At 40.3% G+C, this 22,178-nt stretch overlaps 2 protein-coding genes across 2 annotated transcripts in view; one reads left to right on the top strand and one right to left on the bottom strand.

Annotated features, from left to right (window-relative positions):
* The window catches only part of PER3 (period circadian regulator 3), a 61,025-nt gene extending 50,084 nt beyond the window's left edge, over positions 1 to 10,941 (top strand). Inside the window, 3 exon segments of the mRNA XM_059052557.2 lie at positions 8,477 to 8,660; positions 9,453 to 9,603; positions 10,822 to 10,941. Coding sequence (XP_058908540.1) covers positions 8,477 to 8,660; positions 9,453 to 9,603; positions 10,822 to 10,908 — 422 coding nt within the window. The 3' untranslated portion in view covers positions 10,909 to 10,941.
* Positions 10,942 to 17,169: 6,228 nt separating this feature from the next.
* UTS2 (urotensin 2) lies at positions 17,170 to 21,895 on the bottom strand. The gene is made up of 4 exons (XM_059052543.1): positions 21,793 to 21,895; positions 19,681 to 19,788; positions 18,769 to 18,810; positions 17,170 to 17,291 (listed from the first exon to the last, which is right to left on the bottom strand). The coding sequence occupies exons 1-4, from the start codon at positions 21,893 to 21,895 to the stop codon at positions 17,170 to 17,172; spliced, it is 375 nt and encodes a 124-aa protein (XP_058908526.1).
* Positions 21,896 to 22,178: the final 283 nt, after the last annotated feature.

Raw genomic sequence — 22,178 nt, 5'->3', positions numbered from 1 at the left:
GATGATACTCCAAGCAGATGACAGCCAAAAGAAAGTGGTATAGCCATACATGTATCAGACAAAATACACTTCAAGCCAAAAAAGGTAACAAGAGACAAGATGGACCTTATATAATGATGAAGGGGACAAGTCATCAGGAAGATATAACAGTTATTAATATTTATGCACCTAGCATAGGTGCATTAAAATATACAAAGCAATTATTAACAGACCTAAAAAGAGAAATTTGCAGCAACACAATAATAGTAGGGGACTTTAAAACTCCTCTTACATCAATGGATAGATATCCTGTGAACAAGGAAACAGTGGCCTTAAATGAAACATTAGACCAGATGGATTCATGGATTTGTATAGTCAATTCAAATGCAGCAGAATACACATTCTTCTAAAGTCCACATAGAACTTTCTCAGGAATAGATCATCTGTTGGCACACAAAACAAGTCTCAGTGCATTTAAGAAGATGGAAATCATATCATGCATTTTTTTCTAATCACAGTGGTGTGAAACTACAAATCAGCTATGAGAAGAAAGCTGGAAAACTCACAAATATGTAGAGACTGAACAACATGCTACTGAACAACTATTGAGTCAATGAAGAAATCAAAGGAGAAATCAAAAAATACCTGAAGACAAATGACAATAGAACATGTCAAAGCCTATGGGATGCAGCAAAAACAATACTAAGAAGAAAGTTTATAGCAATCCAGGCCTACCTCAAGAAACAAGAAAAATATCAGTCTAACTTTATACCCAAAGGAACTAGAAAAAGAAGAACAAATGAAGCCCAAAGTCAGTAGAAGGAAGAACATAAAGATCAGAGTTGGAAGAAATGAAATAGACACAAAATTGACAGACCTTTAGCTAGACTCACTAAGAAACAAAGGATAAAGCTCTGATAAAGAAAACCAGAAGTGAAAGAGGAGAAATATGATACCATAGAAATACAGAGGATTAGAAGAGTATATTGTGAACAGCTACATGCCAACTACCTGGACAACCTAGAAGAAGAAATGGACAAATTCTTAGAATCATACAGCCTTCTAAGACTGAATCATGAAGAAATGGAAAATCTTGATAGATTGATTACTAGTAAAGAGAATGAAACAGTAATCAAAGACGTCCCAAAAAAACAGAAGTCAAGGACCAAACAACTTCACAGGTGAATTCTACCAAACATTCAAAGAAAGTTTAATACCTATACTTTTCAAAACTCTTTCAAAAAACTGAAAAGGGGGAAACACTTGCCAACTCATTTTACAAGGCCATCATTGCCTAATGCCAAAATCAGACAAGGACAACACACACAAAAAGAAAATTACAGGCCAATATCTCTGATGAACCTAAATGTAAAAATCCTCAAAAAAGGTTAGCAAATACATTTAAAGGATCATACATCATGATCAAGTGGAACTTATTCCAGGGATGCAAGCATGGTTCAGCATCCACAGATCAGTCAATGTGAAACACTGTGATTAACAGAAAGAAGGATAAAAATCAGATGATCATCTCAAGAGATGTGGAAAAAACATTTGACAAGATTCAATATCTATTTATAATTTTTAAAAACTCTCTATAAAGTGAGTATAGTAGGAACATACCTCAACATAGTAAAGACCATGTGTGACAGACCCACAGTTAACATCATACTCAGTGGTGAAAAACTGAAAGCTATCTTTCTAAGATCAGGAAGAAAACAAGGATGCCAACTCTCACCACTCTTACTCAACATAGTATTTGAAGTCCTAGGCAGAGCAATTAGGCAAGAAAAAGAAACAGAAGGCATCCAAATTGGAAAAGAAGAAGGAAAACTAACAATCTGTGGATGATATGATTTTATATATAGAAAACCCTAAAGACTCCACACACAAAAACAACTACTAGAAATAATAAATGAATATAGTAAATTTGCAGGGTACAAAATCAATGTACATAAACCTATTGTGTTTCTATACACTAAAAATGAACTAGCAGAAAGAGAAATTAAGAAAATCCCACAATCACAACAAAAAGAATAAAATATCTAGGAATGAATTTAACAAAAAGAGGTAAAAGACCTGTATACTGAAAAATATAAGAAATTGAAGAAGACGGAAATAAGTGAAAAGATGTTCCATGCTCAAGGATTAGAAGAGCTAACATTGTTAAAATGTACATATTACCTAAAGCAATCTACAGATTCAGTACAATCCCTATCAAAATCCCAAGGGCATTTTCCACAGAAATAGAACAAAAAATTATAAAATGTATATGGAACCACAAAAGACCTCAAATAGCCAAAGTAATCCTGGGAAGAAAGAAGAAAGCTGGAGATATCACACTCCCTGAGTTCAAGCTATATCACAAAACTATAGTAATCAAAACAGCATGGTACTGGCAGAAAAACAGATACATAGCTCAGTGGAACAGAATTGAGAGCCCAGAAATAAACCCACACATATATGGACAATTAATTTATGACATAGGAGCAAAGAACGTACAATGGAGAAAGGATAATCTCTTAAGTAAATGCTGTTGGGAAAACTGGACAGCCACATACAAAAAAAGGAAACTAGACTCCTGTCTCACAGCATGCACAAAAATTAACTCAAAATGAATTAAAAACTTGAATGTAAGACCCGAAACCATACAACTCCTAGGCGAAAACATAGGCAGTACACTCTTTGACATCAGTCTTAGCAATATCTTTCTGCTAATATATCTCCTCAGTAAAAACAAAAGCTTCTGCACAGCAAAGAAAACCATTAACAAAATGAAAAGACAACCTACTGAATGCGAGAAGATATTTGCAAATCATAAGGGGTTAATATCCAAAATATATAAAGAACTCATACAACTCAACAACAAAAAAACACAACCCAATTAAAAAATGGGCAGAGGAACTGAATAGACATTTTTCCAAAGAAGACATGTAGTTGGGCAACAAGCACATGAAAGGATGTTTAACATCATTAACTATTAGGAACTGCAGATCAAAACCACAAAGAGATTATCACCTCATACCCATTAGAATGGCTGTTATCAAAAAGGCAAGAAATCACAAGTATTGGTAAGGATGTGAAGAAAAGAAAACCTTCATACACTGTGGATGGGAACATAAATTGGTGTTGCTGCTATGGAAAACATATGGAGACTCCTCAAAAAATGAATAGAACTGCAGTATGATCCAGCTATTCCACTTCTGGGTATTTAGCCAAAGAAAATGAAAACACTAATTCAGAAAGATATATGCATCCCTCTGTTCATCACAGCATTATTTACAGTAGTCAAGATATGGAAACAATGTTAAGTGCCCATCAATGGATGAATGGATAAAGAAGTGATATATATTAAATATATATTTTAAATTTTGAAATACATCTATATACAGTACACACAATGGAGTACTATTAATCCATAAAAAAGAGGAAATCTTGCCATTTGCAACAAGATGGATGGACCTCGAGGGCATTATGCTAGGTGAAATAAAGCAGAGGGGAAAGACAAATACTGTATGATTTCACTCATGTGTAGAATATAAAAAACAAACAGACCGAAAAAATGAAGAAAAACACAAAAACAAATACTCTGTAGTTACAGAGAACAGAATAATGGTTACCAGAGGGAAAGGGGGGTGCTAAGTGGGTAAAGGGGGTCAACTGTATGGTAATGGAAACTACATTTTTGGTGATGAGCACACTGTAGTGTATACAGAAGTAGAAATACAATATACACATGAAACTTATAAATGTCATAAACCAATGCTACCTCAATTTTTTAAAAAAAGATTTAAAAATAAATAAGTTGTAGAATCAGTTTCCTAATTCCTACACAAAAGCCTGCTGGGATTTTGATTGACATCATGTTGAATCTACTGACCAATCCTAACAGTATTGAGTCCTCTGATCCACGAGTGTGATCTGTTTCTCTATTTATGTAGATCTTTAATTTTTCTCAGCAATGTTTTGTAGTTTTCAGTGTACAGGTTACACTTACTTTGCTAAATTTATCACTAAGGATTTCATAATTTTGATGCTATTGTAAATAGCATTTTAAAATTTCACTTAAATTTCACTTTCCAATTGCTTGTTGTTAGCATATAGAAAGCCAGTCAAATTTTGTGTTTTGAACTTGTATTCTCAAAACTTGCTATGATTTTACTTTTTCTTTTCTGATCTGTATACCTTAATTTATTTGTCTTTCCTTTTTGGACTGGCTAGGCCCCCCAATATAGTACAGTTAGTCCCCTACATATGAACCTTCAAGTTGCGAATTTTCAAAGGTGGGAACGTGCGTTCCATCAGCATCAGGCGTGAGTGACATTGTAGCTTACACTCCATCTCCTACTGCTGACGGCCCTTCAGCTCTACCATCTCCCACCTCCTCTCCCTCCTTCAGTCAGTAGCTCTTCTTCCCTGTTCACTCTATGCCAGCCCCTGGATGCCAGCTGTTGTACTGGACTACTGTACTTTTCAAGGGACTGTACTGTAAGGTTAAAAGTGTTTTCTTTATTTTTTGTGTTTGTTTTTTATGTATTATTTGTGTGAATATTATAAGCTTATTACAGCACAGTACTATATAGCCGATTGTGTTAGTCGCTAACTTTGTTGGACTTACAAACAAATTGGACTTAGGAATGTGCTTTCAGAACGGAATTCTTTCGTATGTAGGGGACTTACTGTATTGAATATAAGTGGTTAGACAGACATTCTTGCCTTGTTCATCATCTTAGGGGGAAATGTGTGACAGTTTCAGTAAGTATGACACTAAATGTAGGTTTTCCTTAAATGGCCTTCAGTAAGATTGAGGAAGTTCCTTTCTGCTGCAGATTTACAGAGATGCTTTTTCTGCATCTATTTTTAAAAATAAATTTATTTATTTATTTATTTTTGGCTGCGTTGGGTCTTTGTTGCTGCACATAGGCTTTCTTTAGTTGTGGTGAGCAGGGGCTACTCTTCGTTGCAGTGTGTGGGCTTCTCATTGTGGTGGCTTCTTTTGTTGTGGAGCATGGGCTCTAGGCATGAGGACTTCAGTAGTTGTGGCACACGGGCTCAGTAGTTGTGGCTCACAGGCTTTAGAGCTCAGGCTCAGTAGTTGTGGCACATGGGCTTAGTTGCTCTGTGACATGTGGGATCTTCGCAGATCAGGGCTCAAATCTGTGTCCCCTGCCTTGGCAGGTGGATTCTTAACCCCTGCCACCAGGGAAGTCCTTCTGCCTCTACTGAGATTAACCATATGGTTTTTCTCCCTTGTTCTGTTAATATGGTGAATTACATTAACTAATTTTCAAATATTAAATTAACCTTGTATTTGGTCATGCTATTTTATCCTTTTTATATATTACCAGATTCTATATCCTAATATTTTAAGGGTTCTTGCACCTATTATGAGAAATATTGGTCCATTGTCTTCTTTTCTTATGATGTCTTTATCTGGTTTTGGTATCAGGGTAATACTGGCCTAACAAAAGAAATGAGTTGGGCACTGTTCCCTCCTCTTCTGTTTCCTGGAAGAGTTTGTATTGAATTGATATTATATCTTCCTTAGTATGGTTGGTAGAATTCACCAGTGAAGCTATCTGGGCCTGAAGTTTTCTTTATGAAAGGGTTTTTAAAAACAAATTTGATTTTTTTTAATAGACATGGTTAATAGACTCTGGTTATCAATTTTTTTTGAATGATCTTTGGTAATTTGTATCATTCAAGATGATACAAATCCATTGTCCATTTCATCTAAGTTGTTGAATATATTGGCATAAAGTTATTTATAATAGTCCTTATCCTTTTAATGTCTTTAGAATTTATACTAATGTCTCCTCTCTATTTGCTGATATTATTACTTTTTCCTCATCATTCTGGCTCTATGTTTACCACTTTTATTAACTTTTCAAGGAAGCAACTTTTGATCTCATTGGGTTTATTTGCTATTTTTTTGGTCTTGTATTTATTGATTTCTGCTCTAATCTTTATTATTTCGTGTGTTTACTTTGGATTTTATTCACTCTTTTTCTAATTTCTTAAGGTGAAAACTTAGAGCATTGATTTGAGACCCTTTTTTACCCTCCTAATATAAACATTTAAGGTTTTATATTTCCCTCTAAGCACAGCTTTAGCTGCATCCCTCAAATTTTTGTATGAGTGTTTTCATTTTCATTCAGTCCAAAATATTTTATAATTTCCCTTATGTTTTCTTCTTTGACCATGGGTTATTAGACATGTATTTATTTCCTAATATTTGGGCATTTTCCAGATATTTTATTGGTTTCTAACTTAATTGCAGTCAGACAACATTCTTTGTATTTTTTAAAATTTACTGAGGCTTGTTTAATAGTTCAGAATTTGGTCTGTCTTGATAAATGTTTCATATGCACTTGGAAAGAATGTGTGTTCTGCAGTTGTTGAATAGTGTCTTCTGTAAATGTAAATTTGGTCAAGTTGGCTGATAATGTTGATTCAGCCTTCTACATCCTAACTGGTTTTCTATCTACTTGTTCTCTCAGTTATTAAGACAGGAAGGGCTGTTAACATGTCCACCTATAATTGTGAATTTGTCTATTTCTTTCTTGCTGTTCAATCAGTTTTTGCCTCATGTATTTTGAAACTCTTTTATTAGTTGCATACACGTTTAAGATTATGTGCTTTTGATGAATTGATTTCTCTATTATGAAATGTACCTTGCTTGATGTCCACTTTGTCTGATATCAGTGTAGCTCCTCCAGCTTTATTTTGATAGTGTTTACATGGCATATTTTTTTCCATCTTTTTACTTTTATCTGTGTCTTTATATTTAAAGTTGACTTCTGGTAACCAGTTTATGGTTGGGTATTGCTTCTTTATCTATGTGACAGTCTCTGACTTTTAATTGGAATACTTAGACCATTTACATTTAATGTGATTATTGATATGATCAGGTTTAAATTAAATCTTCCATCTTGCCATTTGCTCTTTCTTCCTTTTTTCTCTTCCCCTCCTCCTTTTGGGTTTTTTTTTTTTTTTTTTTTTTTGTGGTACGCAGTCTTCTCACTGTTGTGGCCTCTCCCGTTGTGGAGCACAGGCTCCGGACGCGCAGGCTCAGCGGCCATGGCTCACGGGCCCAGCCGCTCCACAGCATGTGGGATCTTCCTGGACTGGGGCACAAACCCATGTCCCCTGCATCGGCAGGCGGACTCTCAACCACTGCACCACCAGGGAAACCCAAATTGTATATTTTTAATGATTCCGTTTTCTCTCCATTATTGGCCTCCCAGCTATTCTTTTTTTTTTTTCCTTGTTTCCTTTTTTTTTTTTTAGTCATTGCTATAGGATTTACACATGCATCTTTTACTTATCCCAGTTTACCTTCACAAATTATACTTATTCTATCACTTTATGTCTAAGAACCTTAAAACAGAGTACTTCCATTTCCCCTCTTTTGTGCCATTTCTGTCATACACTTTACTGCAACATGTATTATAAACCCCACAATGGAAGTTTTACTGTTTTTACCTTCAACAATTACCTTTTAATGATGTTTTTCTAATGAGGAAAAATGTCTTTTATGTTTACCCATACCCTTTTTTTAAAAATTGGAGAGGTACTTTGTTTTGTTTTGTTTTAATTGTTCGAAAGTCAATGAGAAGGACCTTGAAGGGTCACATGCAAGATAGGAAAGGAATGATCCATGAGGCTCTATAACAGCCATAAAGCAAAGGGCCTTGGGATGGATGGATGGCTTCTCTATTGTAACAGGAGGACATGGTGAGGAGAGAATGTAGATATGAGTACGTTTATGTTTGGTATCAGGATGATGAATTTCCTTTCTAGTGGCTTCCTTTTTTTTTTTTCTTATAAAATAGCTGAGAGTGAGGGAGGAAACAGAGGAGTAGAAGATAATCCTGCTGGGGATAGACTAGTGTGCTGACCACAGAACTGTACCAGGATTATGGGCTTTGTGATGATCCTTTGGTGGTGATGAATTTACTGTAGAACCAATGCACCCTGTTATATGTGACTTTCTCTATGCCTTTGGCTACTTGGGTTTAGATAAGAATAGAACTGATAAGTGGCTTTATCAGAGTTACATTTTGATAGTGGTGGAAAATTAAAGGGAAAAAGAAGTCTCAGGTATTGCAGAGTGCTAGTGAATGAATGATGGGCTTTGGGCTCTAAGCAGAATGGCTAAGGCACTGTTCCAAATTTGTAGTTGGAACAGTTGAACAAGCAAACAAGAAATTGAAGCTGAGAGGTTGGTGAGTTTGGAGACGGAGCTGGAGCTGGAGCAGTTGTGGGTGATGAGAACAAACAAGGAATGGCCTTGGGAAGAGGATAGTTCAGGAAGACTGAGAAGGCGATCTTGGGAAGATCAAGGAACTGGAAGGCTGAGGTGACCTGGGATGATGGCTGCGCTGGGTGGTGAAGGACCCTGCCAGCTAGTTGCCAAAGTCTTTGAAGAATGAGGGCCAGTTTGGCAAATCAGCCCCTGACAGGTATTTTCAAATATTTTGTTGTTGATGTTTGATAGGAAGCAGTGGCAGCAGTATAAACTTTGCTACTAGTGATTATTCTTCTGAAATCTTTCAAACTGGGCAGCAATCTCAGGATGTAAAGAAAAAAGAAACATTTCCCAACTTAGCTGAAGAGTCCATCTGGAGAATGATAGAACAGACACCTGAGTGCATTCTGATGACATATCAGGTGCCTGAGAGGTAAGAAAGCATGTTAGAAGACCCACCTTTATATAAGTGTTTTATGGTTTCTTAAGTGTGTTTTTAATACAAAGTGATTTTTGATGTTTTTATACATATCCTTAGAGAAATGTATTTTCAAATTCATTCATTTGAAGTCAAAAGACAAATGATTTCTTAAAACAATGGTTGTAGTGGTAGTGACAGTATAAATATGTTATGTGTCCTGAGACAAGAAAACAAAGAGAGGCAGTGCTTTCCAAGACAGCCCACAGATATGAGAACTTTTTTTAGAGCCTGGACTTTTTTCTCTCATTCTAAAAGAAGAGAAGACCTAAAGGAAATCTGTTTCTTCCATATGACTCATTAAAACACTATACAGGGGCTTCCCTGGTGGCTCAGTGGTTGAGAGTCCGCCTGCCAATGCAGGGGACACGGGTCCTGCCCCGGTCTTAGGAAGATCCCACATGCCGCAGAGCGGCTAGGTCCGTGAGCCATGACCGCTGAGCCTGTGTGTCCGGAGCCTGTGCTCCGCAACGGGAGAGGCCACAACAGTGAGAGGCCCGCGTACCGCAAAAAAAAAAAAAAAAAAAAAAAATCACTATACAGGTATTTTCCATCAAGAGAAAGAGGCCTAGCTTTACCAATCTGACAAAGAAATGAGTCAGTTGTTATATTTTTGATGTGTACGTCATATATTAACAAGAACTATAAAGTATATTGCAAACTAGAAAGAAGTGCTGTTCTTATATCACAAGATAAGAACCCTGTGCCTTATTTAGGACTGTGAAGATTTCGTTTGTTTGTTTTCAGGGTTAAAGAAATTGTACTGAAAGAAGACTTAGAAAAGCTGGAAAGCACGAGGCAGCGGCGGCCGCAGTTTTCTCACGGACAAAGGGAGGAGCTGGCCGATGTGCGCTCCTGGATTCAGAGCCCGGTGATTCCTCAGGAAATAGACATGCAAGTAAGCCCAGTAATAACAGCTGTCATGTGTTGCTGGTTTTGGGGCCAGGTAGTGGTCTGGGTGCTCAGTGTACACTCATCCCTCTTATTCTGCGGGGGACTAGCTCCAGGACCCCCTGGGGATACCAAAATCTGCGGATGCTCAAGTCCCTCATGTAAAATGGCGTAGTATTTGCACGTAAGCTATGCACGTCCTCCCGTATACCTTAAATCATCTCCAGATTACTTATAATACCTAATACAATGTAAATGCTATTTAAACAGTTGTAAATTTAACATACATTCTATGTAAATAGTTGCTGGTGCACTGCAAATTTAAGGTTTGCTTTTTGGAACTTTCTGGAATTCTTTTCCCAAAATATTTTCAATCTGTGGTTGGTTCAGTCTGTGGATGTGGAACCTGCAGATACAGAGGGCCGACTGTGCATTACATGATCCCACTGAAAATCTTAATCTTCACAATTGCTTCTGTGGTAGGTGTTATTATCCCCGCTTTACCAATAACAACAAAGTGAGGTATACAGATACTAAATAATTTGTACCCTCAGCCCTCTATACCCATGGTTCAAATTTCAATCTGCAGTTGGTTGAATCCAAGGCTGCGGAACCCTCGAGTGCAGAGCGCTGACTGTACCAAGTCATTCATATAAGGACTTGAGCATCCATAGATTTCTGTATCCTCAGGGGGTTCAGGAACCAAGCCCTCTGCACAAACTGAAGGACGACTGTATAAGTGCTCACAGCTCTTCAGATGTTGAATACAGGCCTTTTTGACTCCAAGCGTTTTTTTCTTCCACCAGTTGGAATGTTACGGGGCAGTTAGGAGTAAAGGCACCTGCTTTCATATGTGATTGACTGGGGAGGAGAGTATAAGATTTGCATGTCAAATACGCATGCATGTTTGAAAAGAGTTGAAACTCAAGATGTAAGATTCACACGAGAGGATCTAGGATTTAGGATTTAGGATTCATGCCGAGCGGGAATTTCTGTGGGAAGAGTATATGGAGAATGAGCCCCCAGACAGTTTAAGCAAAAGTATTTAAACACTTGCTGTCATTTCCCTTCTAATAATAATAAGGGATGAACTATAATGGACAGTCTTTGATGTGAATAAGTGGGAGAAGGAGACACAGGTGGCTTGGCCGGCATTTTACTGGTTTAAAAACTTTTCAGGTGACTTCACATCAAATAAGCTGCCTGCTCTTGCTCCTTTTTGGAGGGCTGTGTCACTTGCGAAAACGGAGATTCAGCTGGTGCTGCTGCAGAATCCCGTGGTCCGGATGCAGCAGAAGCAGCAGTTGAGTGACTCTGAAGATACACCTGTGCTCCCGCTCCAGGCCTATGGGACACAGCTAGACCTCCTTGTGGTTCTCTCTAAACCCCTGGGTCTTCAATGACCACGAAGTTATCTTTGAATATTAAGCTTTTTCCTTCCTGATTTTTTAACAGGCATCATTTTCCTGAAGCAGACATTGTATATAGACTCTTTCACTTGTCTTTTCCGCAATGTATTTAAACCATCAAATAGACTCTTTTTCTAGTTTAGCTGTCCTCTAATGAGATTGGATGGCCTCTAAAGAGGTATGTGTACAGTCAAACTTTATTTCAGATGTCACCCCAAATAAATTACAATTAGAAATATAGCTAGAGGACTTCCCTGGTGGTGCAGGGGTTGAGAATCCGCCTGCCGACGCAGGGGAAACTGGTTCGATCTCTGGTCTGGGAAGATCCCACATGCCGAGGAGCAACTAAGCCCGTGCTCCACAACTACTGAGTCTGCGCTCTAGAGCCCGTGAGCCACAACTGCTGAGCCCATGCACCACAACTACTGAAGCCCACGCACCTAGAGCCCGTGCTCTGCAACAAGAGAAGCCACCGCAATGAGAAGCCCGCGCACCACAACGGAGAGTAGCCCCTGCTCGCCACAACTAGAGAAAGCCCACACGCAGCAAGAAGACCCAATGCAGCCAAAAATAAAATAAATAAAATAAATTAATTAATTTTTTTAAAAACGTATAGCTAGAAAGAGCCCCATACCTTAGCCTCATTGATTTTGTTCTGTTGTTACATGAATCATTTCCCCCTGTTAGAGACTCAAGAAATCCCCGCTATGGGCCACGTACCTTTCCTAACAGTGTCCACAAATACAGTGCCCTCGCCTGGTCTTTGCCCGGTGACACATCCCTCCACAGTTAGGGTCTGACATTCCAGTTTTCTCACAACACAACGCAGATCACTTCAGCATTGACCAGTATGAAAATGTATTGCCCATTGGTGTACCGGAAATTGCTAGCTTTTAGGGTTGAATTTTGACCTTCATTTTTGTAGATGCTTTTCCTTTTGATTTTCTACCTTCCACTGAAATTCTCAAAGTCTTAGTTAAAAGTGGATCAGCTTCACAATGAGCTTATTCTTTGCAGGGTTTAAATTAGCTTTTGCATGTGTAGTGTTAAAACAAAAGAGCTTCTAGCTCAACCAGCTTCTGACTCATCCCTTTTGAAATTTTAAAATAATGATTGCAAAAAGTTTTTAAAGTTATGTAAGAGTTAATGTCGTTCTTATATGCGTATGTGTTTAAATGTTGTCTTATCAAAACTAACTGTTAACTCTTTCTTTCCAACCAATTTACACAAAAGAAGGTTTCTCAATCCCTGCCAGAGGTCTGATTGGCACTGCCTTCTTTTTGTCCTTAAATAGGGCTAAGTGTTGCCCTTAAATAGGGGTAAGGGTCCTACGGGAGGTCCCTAGCCAAGAGGGCTGCAGAATCTGCCACAAATGAGGGCTTCCTGGGCCTCGGCTGAAGTTGTGTCTTTTAAGAAGCGAGTGAGTTGTTTACATGGTAAGTGAGCCCCCCTCTTCGTAGAGAAGGGATGATTCCTTCTCAAACTTGGAATGACGTGCAATTCACACCCATGTAGATCAGAACCAGGTATAGAAGAAAATGAAGGCTGGAATAACCTTTTCTCTTTTAAATAACATGCAACAAACTAACTTACTTTTTTTGTTGTGGTGGTATTTTGTTGTTTTGTTTGTTTGTTTGTTTTAGGAAAACACTGCTTCCTTTCAAGTTTTATAGTTTTTTATAAAGGCATCCTGATCGTAATTATGAGAATCAACCTTTCTATCCACAATGCTGCTGGACTCTGATCTTCAAGCCTCGTAGCTTAGATTTACTTTCTAAAGTAGAACAGACGGCTCTCGAATCTGCAGGGCGTTGGTCCCAGGACCCCCTGGCAGATGCTAAAATCCATGGGTGCTCAAGCCCCTTCTATAACATGGTGGTACAGTCAGCCCTCTGTACCTGCGGATCCACATCCAGGATTCTACACCCCTCCCCGATTCTCCCCACCAGGAATACGAGGGGCCAACTGTAGTTTCCTATAAGGTAAATCTTTCTTCAGGTGTCAGAACCATTTTCAAGTGATGCCCGTGACATCTGGAATTTTCTCACTTTAAGCGGCTCCATGCCCGTATTCCTGTCTTATGAAGAGAAGACTCTCCTATCCCGCTCCATCTCGGCTGTTAAATGATCTCTGAAGCCCTTGTTGTGTTGGTCAAGTTGTGTGGTATTTTTGCCCTTGGTGAAAAATCAAATTTTAAAAAGTGAACCAGCCTGGATATTGTCCATCAGTAGAATGGCTGTGACCTTCTGGAGTGATAACCTTTTTAATTTGTTTAAATCAGAAATGGCATGGAGCAATCAGAGGACTGTTCTGCATTTGCGAACACGTTTTATAAACCTGACCTTCTCTACTATAAGCCCTCTTTTCGATTCTTTCTGGACGTTTGTTTTATCGACATTTGCTTATTTCTTTGCCTTACTACACGTTTAGGGTCAATTTAAAATCGGTGCTTGGGGCTTCCCTGGTGGCGCAGTGGTTGAGAGTCCGCCTGCCGATGCAGGGGACGCGGGTTCGTGCCCCGGTCCGGGAGGATCCCACGTGCCGCGGAGCGGCTGGGCCCGTGAGCCATGGCCGCTGAGCCTGCGCGTCCGGAGCCTGTGCTCCGCAGTGGGAGAGGCCACAGCAGTGAGAGGCCCGCGTAACGCAAAAAAAAAAAAAAAAAAAAAAAAAAAAAAAAATCGGTGCTTGTTGTAAGCAGATCTAAAACACCATTTGTAGTTTTGGTGCTTCGATAAGCCGCCGAATCGGCGTATTTAGAGTTTGGACCACGATGCTTCCAGTGCTGAGGCTGAGCAGACGAGGTTCAGCAGTGCGGCTGCTGCCCCCCCGGCGGCTCCCCCCGAGCTTAAACAGTTGTTCAAGTTTATGAACTTTTTGTATTGATGACTATAGCAATTGGTAACAGACATGTGTACTATGGGCTTCAGTGTTTACATACATGTTACCAAAAAGCTGTATCTTCTCGGATAAGAGGTCAGGATCGATGAACGACAGGAGGCTGTGCAAATGGAATCGTTTCACAATTAACAGCAACTTCAGCGTAACCTACAAGGCAAACTTAATCCCAATGGCAACCGTCCTTCAACTGAGTTTACAACGAACTGTGAATTTACTTGCTTTTAATGATTATTAATATTTTAATCGGGTATCTTTTTTAAGCAAAAACAATAAACGGTAAACATGTAAAACTTGAGAAATTTCTTGCACCGCATCAACAAACCTTTGCCCTGAATGTGTGGTTTTTGTTTGTTTGTTTGTTTGTTTGTTTGCGGTACGTGGGCCTCTCACCGTTGTGGCCTCTCCCGTTGCGGAGCGCAGGCTCCGGACGCGCAGGCTCAGCGGCCACGGCTCACGGGCTCAGCCGCTCCGCGGCACGTGGGATCTTCCCGGACCGGGGCACGAACCCGTGTCCCCTGCATCGGCAGGCGGACTCTCAACCACTGCGCCACCAGGGAAGCCCCAGAGATTAGTCATTTAAATACTTAGGGTTTTTTTGTGTGTGTGTGTGGTACGCGGGCCTCTCACTGCTGTGGTCTCTCCCGTTGCGGAGCACAGGCTCCCGACGCGCAGGCTCAGCGGCCATGGCTCACGGGCCCAGCCGCTCCGCGGCACGTGGGATCTTCCCGGACCGGGGCACGAACCCGTGTCCCCTGCATCGGCAGGCGGATTTTTAAGCACCGCGCCACCAGGGAAGCCCTGAATGTGTGTTTTGTAACACTGAGAAAGATTTTCTGAGATGGAGAGACACTGCAGGGTGCTCACGTTAGGGTCCCTCTGTGTCTGCATCTCTGTCATCACTGCGTCCAACGTCCTGCTCAGGGATAACACAGCATTTACTCCTCACTTCAGCACTGGGAGGAGCTTATCGGGTTCTCAACATATGTACATGTTTTTTAATACTATTTTTTTTTTTTTTAATTTTTGGCTGTGTTGAGTCTTTGTTTCTCTAGTTGCGGCGAGCGGGGGCTGCTCTTCATTGCGGTGCACGGGCTTCTCATTGCAGTGGCTTCTCTTGTGGCGGAGTGTGGGCTCTGGGCATGCAGGCTTCAGTAGTTGTGGTGCGCAGGCTCAGCAGTTGTGGCGCACGGGCTTAGTTGCTCCGCGGCACGTGGGATCTTCCTGGACCAGGGCTTGAACCCATGTCCCCTGCATTGGCAGGTGGATTCTTAACCACTGCGCCACAAGGGAGGTCCCTTTAATACTAACTTTAGTGCCTAACTTACAAAATTTAATTATGAAGATTACTCTTTCAGATTCTGTAGAGTGAACCTGTGTTTCACAAAGTCTGAATGTGGAACGGGCAGCAACAGAATCTTGAAATTAAACTATGAATCGGGATCCTGAAGCCAACAGGACTTGCTAAATGTTACACCTTTCAAACCACCTGCACCTCGTGTCGTAATAAAACAACAGCAACCCAAGAAGGGAAGAGAGCTCAGTGTTGACGGATGTGTACTCCTCCCGCAGGGACGGTTCTGGTGCTTCCCATGAATTATCTCGTTTAATACAACCACGAAATAAGCAGCGTCACTGCCCTCATTTTACAGAGAAGGACAGGGGGGTGGAGAGAGCCGGATGGCCTGGCTGGGGGCTCCCAGCTGCGTGGGAGCAATGACTTGACACCAGAGCCCCGGCTGTAAGAGCAGTTGCCTAGTATCACAAAACGGGAGGGATTGGGGATTCTACGGGATGGAAGCCACCCCAAGCTCTTCCTGGTGTCATAAACGTGCCGGCACGCGTGGGGCCAGAGTCCCGTGTTAGGGAACTGGATTCAGTTGAATTTCAGCAGCGAGCGATGCCACAGCGTCCTCACAGCCACATGTCAGCATGTTCCTGAGATGACGCATCCATCCTTCAAGATGGAAACAACTTGCCTACAGGTTTGCTCTCGACGTCTCAGACAAGGAAAGGGAAGGTTCATCAGACCTGCGCTCTAAGAGGAGATTTTGGATGGTTGTTGACAAGATCAATACCGATTACGTGGCTGTTTGGTGCAGACCTGAGCCTTCATTCCTCCTGAGTTGGGGGTGCGATTGGCGACAGAGCCGGGAAGGGGAGCCTGGGTTTCCCATGAGAAGTGCTCTCCCGCGGGCATGGGCTGTGCTGGGAGCTGCGTGGAGCTCGCGGGTCTCAGCTCCATACTCTATACGTAGAGAAGCTACGATGGTATAGATGTATTAAGAGGCTAAGTTAGTATGTGCACACACACACATGGTTTTTAAAAATTAACAAACCAGGCTATATCTTCCATTCCACAATCTTAAATCCCACCTCAAGTTTCTTCTCTAAGAAACAGATTATGAAGGTATTTTTCTAGTACTGTGCTCCTTGAGCTCACAGAAACTGACATCAAAGAAGCTTCAGTGTTAAGAGATTAAAGTTTTCAAGTGTTCAGTACTTAGGTTAACTAAGGGAGAGGGAATCGGAGTGTGTGGACGCCCTCTTTCAGAAACAAAGGAGAATTCAGACTGTTCCCAGCCCTGATCTTTAGGCATCCTTCACTTTGGACGCTTTTCCAAAAGCTAAGATACTGGTTTTTTTTTTTTTAAGTAATATCTCACTTTGTTATTTTTAAGGGTTGAGAGGACATCATCACTAAGATAATGTAGGTTAAATGATTTGTAGTTTTACTATTTTAACTAAAATTTACTTTTTTGACTTTTTCTTCTTAGTATTTGCTTCTGTTCATTTATTTGTTTACTTTTAAACTTTTAGATAATTCTTTTTTTTTTTTTTTTTTTTTTGCGGTACGCGGGCCTCTCACTGCCGTGACCTCTCCCTTTGCGGAGCACAGGCTCCGGACGCGCAGGCTCAGCGGCCATGGCTCACGGGCCCAGCCGCTCCGCGGCACGTGGGATCCTCCCGGACTGGGACACGAACCTGCGTCCCCTGCATCGGCAGGCGGACTCTCAACCACTGCGCCACCAGGGAAGCCCTAGATAATTCTTTAAAGATAAATTGATGGATAGATTTTCAGGATGTGTTTCTAAGTAAAATAACCACTCGTGATATTTGCAAAACATAGAGGATTTATTTTTCAAATAATAATGAACAGGGTATAGCTTGCCTAGGTTTTCATCTATACTGCTTTCAAATCAAGCGTTTTTATTTTACTTTTTCTAAGATGGTTGGTTTTGAGTTGACTAGTAGATGTTCATGTCACTTCAGACACAGTATTTCCAGAAGCATTCAGAGGGAGTTCCACGTTTCTTGTATGGTTTCCTGATTCTGGCTAAAAGGTGACTCAGTAAAGTGTTAGGATCTTGTCCTGAGAAAGCCTGAAATTAAAACAATCCAAATAAAAAAACAGGTTATCAATGAATTGAGTCCTACACACAAAAATAGGAACCTTCGTTCAGATGTAGGACCTTTAAAAAGTGTTTTCTTGCTGTTTCATGGGATAGAATTGCGGTGAGCGCCCAGCGTGTAGGCGCTGGGAGGTCTCCTTGTGCCCTACCTGTGGTCCAGCCAGTCTGTTTAGCCCTGTGATTGCCGTGAATTTTCCTAAACCCTCACTGACCCATTTCTATTTAAATCTGTCAGTAACATGTTCTGTCCATTTGCTGTCTTCTCTGTAAAGTAGGCCTTTTTTTGCCTTGAAATTAACTTCTTTAAGCATGGATCCTTACTTTTTTTTTTTCTGGGATTTCATGAGCAAATCCCAATCACCTTTATGATTTTAGAGCCTTTCATCATAACCCTTCTATTCGGAGCAATATAAACATCTGAATGATAATGTTTAATGTAGAAGCCATCCCCATCCCCTTCTGGATGGTTTACCTGCCCTGGGGCCTCAGGTGGTGTATGCCATCTTCAGAACTGAGGGATTCCAGAGTATATTTTTATAAGGATGGTAATGGGTGCTACACCAAAAAAAGGTGTCGCCGGTCAAAATATTTGGGAAATGCTTGGTTAAAATTAAATACGCTTATCTCATTTCCTGGAGGCTTTAACATGCTAATAATGTACATAAAGAATTACCAGGATGGGAGAGGGACCAGAACCCAGGGTGTCACTGTAGCCTGGCTCGTGGGACTGGTGTACCCGGAAAGCCCTTTAGGAGACACTAGTTTAGAGTCTGAGGGGTTGATAACGATCAAATACGGATTTTTCTTTTAGTGTTTAAGGTCCTCCATTAACTGTGCACCATTTCTAACCAATTCATGTTATCATTCATCGATCGCAATCACAGTACGTCTTCTGCACCCGAAATGATTTCCTACATATTCTGCTCTATCACACACACGACATCTCAGGGTTTTGACCGTGTCTCTCTGCTATTTAGACATCATACGGCAGGGCTTGTCATACTCTATTTAATGTGCATAAGGATCACCTGGGGATTCTTGGTAAGATGCAGATTTTGATTCAGTAGGTGCTGTGGGGTGGGGTCTGGGGGTCTGCATTTCTCACGAGCTTCCACACGATACCAATACTGCTGGTCCTCAGACCACGTGAAGGCCATCAGTGACACAGCACAAGTGGAGGACAGACTTGAGGGCAGGGGCCTTATCTATTTTTTGTTCTCTTAAACTCGTTACAATAACTTATCCAAAGTGGGCACTGGATAAGTTCTTGTTGCATCCACATTTATACGGATCAAAATTTGGAACATGCTTTGAAGTAATACTGACTGACCAGTTATTTTAAGGTGTGATTTCTACCGAAACTGCTCGACTGGTTCATGAATTGGGGCTCCTCTAAAGTCAAGGCATAGCATGCTCGCTTTTGTAACGTAATTCTCATGATGGAGCTACCTACCTTTCTCACGCTTCCTCTTGGGTAAAAAATGTTGGTACCGAGATCTGGAAAACAGTATTTTGAAACCATTCATCATCAGATCTATTATTTCCGTTTTATACTTGTCTTATTTAAAACACACAAAATAGAATATTCCTAAGTCATGTCTAGTTTCTGATTTTCCTTTTTTTCACACCACAGTGATATTTACTTGAAGGAAGATAGGCAGGCACCTGGTTCTTTCTCAATTCCGGAATTCACAAAGGGCACTGCATTTTCCTGAGTTAGCAGTTCAGTAGTTTATCAAAAATATTTTATAACAAGTGAAATTCTTTCTACTAAACAAGGTCTATTAAAAGACTCCATCTTGTTTCCAGAATGCCCTGAGCATCTCTGTCAGTGCTGGGAGGAATACAGTGGCAGAGAAAATAGCAAAAGTTGCCATTTCATTGGATTACTTTGTGTGCCGCTGTGCTGAACATTCTACTTGCGTTTTCTCATTGACTGAACTTCACAATAACCCCATGAGATGGGCATTTTTATCATTCCGTTTACTGGTTTAACAAACAGGTACAGATAGATTAAGTAATTTGCTTAAGACCCGAGTAAGTGGGAAACCAGGATTGTAAATGTCACTTATTGAAAACTGGGATAATGCCCTCCTTCCCCCCAAAATAAAAGTCCATACACAGAACAAATATACTGAGGGATCAAGTAGAGCAGGATGCTTGGGAGGCGTTGCTGAGAAAAGGAAAACGGAAGATGTCAGAGGAAGTCTTTATGCCCAGAGGGGAGAGTGTTGGGTAACTAACTCATTTTATATAGCTGATCTTTATGTTGCAAGATAGGATTTTACCTCATCTAATTGATGAGCACAGGGCGTAAATTCAGTGACAAGAAAATCAGACAGGCTGTAAACACAAGAATCATTTTACCTGCTTTCCTAAGGGCATCTCCTGTCTCTGCATCTGACATCTCTGACAGCATCTGCACAAGGGAAGCTCTTTCCAGCTCATCCAAAGTTGGTCTGATATCTTCAGGTGCTACACAGCGTAGAAGTGGATATTAGCAACTCAGCTGATTCTTCAATCAGTTCTGTTCCTTATTGTCTTTTGGGGGGGCGGGTACCAGGGACCAGGAGATAATACTAGAAAAACCTCAAACACTAAGTTCCGGGTTTGTCGTCAGTAGTATTTTAACCGAGAAGTGGAAATGCTACAGTCCAGTTCACAAGCCAGCAGAACAGGAAATCAGGAGCGTGACTCTCATTCTCACTCCTCCTGCCTGTGTGGCCTTGCCAGGCTGCTCACTGCCTTGAATAAGAGGGTAGGGCTGAGCCACAGGGTCAGTGAAAAAGCACTTCCGCTTACAAAGTGATTCTTCCTCATTTCTATTTACCTACTGCTGCCTTTTGCCTTTTGCTTTTAGACATAGGGGTGGTGAAATTGGAGTGAGAGGAAAAATAAAGGAGTGGTTTTCTAAAAGACAGGATTGTTAAGGTTCTTCCTATAAAGCAAATGGGATGGCATCACCTCTTATCTGTCTGGCCTCCAAGATTTAGACACAATCGTCAGGAAAGAGTCAGCTCTAAAATACTCTCTAAAGAAGTTGATAGCAACATTTTCAGGGTGAAGTTTGCCCAGCTTAGTGGCACAGGAGATGCATGGTGAGTGTGTGCCAGGTGTGTGGGAAGTGAGCGTGAGGTCTGGCGGGCAGACTCTGGTCACTGGCAGAGCAATCTTGGCCGGGTGCTGCAGTGGGGAGATTGGAGCTTCTGGGGAGTCCTGTACCATCCACTTGATTGGAAAACAAAGAGCAAGCCATCGTGAAGGCTTCTGGGCACATTCACAGTACTTCTGAAGAGTATTGATGAGAAGTCTATAAAATTCTGAGGAATAGTAATGAGAAATCTATAAAATTTGGCCACACATCAATGTTTATGTCATGAAGGATCATTTATGGAGAAACAAATAAGTGGGAAAAAATTTCAGGCAAAAACTCTAATGTAAGCTGCCACCTGTTAAGAATTTAAGTGAGATGCTACACTCATCTAAGTTTGGAAAAATCATGATCATGATATGTACTTTTTTGAGGATGACAGTAATATCTGAATGTTCATTCTTGGTTTCATCGTATGCTTTTCGCTGTTCTTTTTTTTTTAAATAGCAGAGATTCAATAAAGTTAATGCCCGATTTAGCCATTAAGATGACTACCACTTATGAGTTCAGTGACTGTGGAAGTTAGAGCTTGACACTTATCAGAAAGCTGCTTGAGAGAAACTTTAGAGAGTAGAAATTATAAAATCAATGGCTTAGAAGAGTTTTTTTTTCCTTTATAAAAAAAAATGTCTAAAATATCCACAATTAAAGACAAGTTAAAATGTTTATGAACCTATTACCCAAGCACCAACCTTTTCGTTTCTTAACTAAAGAGCTAACAGCACAATAAGTATCTGCTTGACTGATACACTTTAAGAGAATTCAACTTAGCATTGAACTGAATGAAACACCAATCAAAAGGAAAACATAAATGTACTTGGAAATCTGTGCCATCCCCAGCCCCAGCTAGTCACTTCTTTATTTGTTAATAAACATTTTTGTTTCATATAACACATGTCAGATGATTACTTTTTAGCTTAAAATAAGATACAATAAAAATATTTTAACCTATAATTGGAACAACCAATTCTGCATTCATCCAGTTCATTTAAAATAGAAACTAAAAGCAATGATGTTTTAAATTTAGTGCCATTTTCAAAATTGAAAAAAAAAGAAAAAAGCAGATCAAAATAACTTAGAAATGTAGAAGTGACATTAAATAAGCAATGTTACCCTTCTACTTTTATATTTTAGAAAGGAAAAAGAAAACTGTATCCATTACTGACTCTGAGAGGTGTTGTAAGGATCCTTAGAATTCTTTTCATAGCGGGGACTATTAATTTCACAAGACTCCTTTAAGAAAGAATTTTCATTCTTATCTCTAACATTGCATTTAAGACCCTTGAAGACTCTTTCAAGACTGACATAAGGGAAAGAAATCATTTTACCTGAGAGCTGCAGGGGCTCTTCCCTGGAGTCAAGGACAGGAAGAGACCAGAGAGGATTTAAGCATCCTATGAAAAGCAAACAGCAGGAGACCAGCTTATACATGATTGGCAGGAGACAGAAGTCTTCCTTCTCGGCCTCTGTTTGTTGGAACTTTCAACTTGCTTCTTCTCGGGGATATAGCTCAGTGGTAGAGCATTTGACTGCAACTTGTTCCTTCTCATTCTGTGATCAGCGATTATATATATTATCCTATGACCTCATATCATCCCCTACAAAAAAAATAAATAAATAAATTTATTGGCTCAAGGCTGAAAGACAATCACTTTGCATTGATGTAATTTTTCAAAGTAGCAACTCATAGACAATAAATTTACTGTCTTGTTGC

The sequence above is a fragment of the Kogia breviceps genome, chromosome 1, assembly GCF_026419965.1.
Source record: "Kogia breviceps isolate mKogBre1 chromosome 1, mKogBre1 haplotype 1, whole genome shotgun sequence".
Taxonomy (NCBI): Eukaryota; Metazoa; Chordata; class Mammalia; order Artiodactyla; family Physeteridae; genus Kogia; species Kogia breviceps.
Note: the sequence above shows the minus strand (reverse complement) of the source record. Positions and strands in the feature narration are given on the sequence as shown.

Excerpts from the sequence above, each read along its gene's own strand:
- UTS2 (XM_059052543.1), bottom strand. The coding sequence starts at position 21,895 with ATGTATAAGCTGGTCTCCTGCTGTTTGCTTTTCATAGGATGCTTAAAT. Across the intron at positions 19,789-21,792 it reads AGAGCCCCTGCAGCTCTCAG|CACCTGAAGATATCAGACCA; the intron begins GTAAAATGATTT and ends TACGCTGTGTAG. Across the intron at positions 18,811-19,680 it reads AGATGCCCTTAGGAAAGCAG|ATCTCGGTACCAACATTTTT; the intron begins GTAAAATGATTC and ends ACTGTTTTCCAG.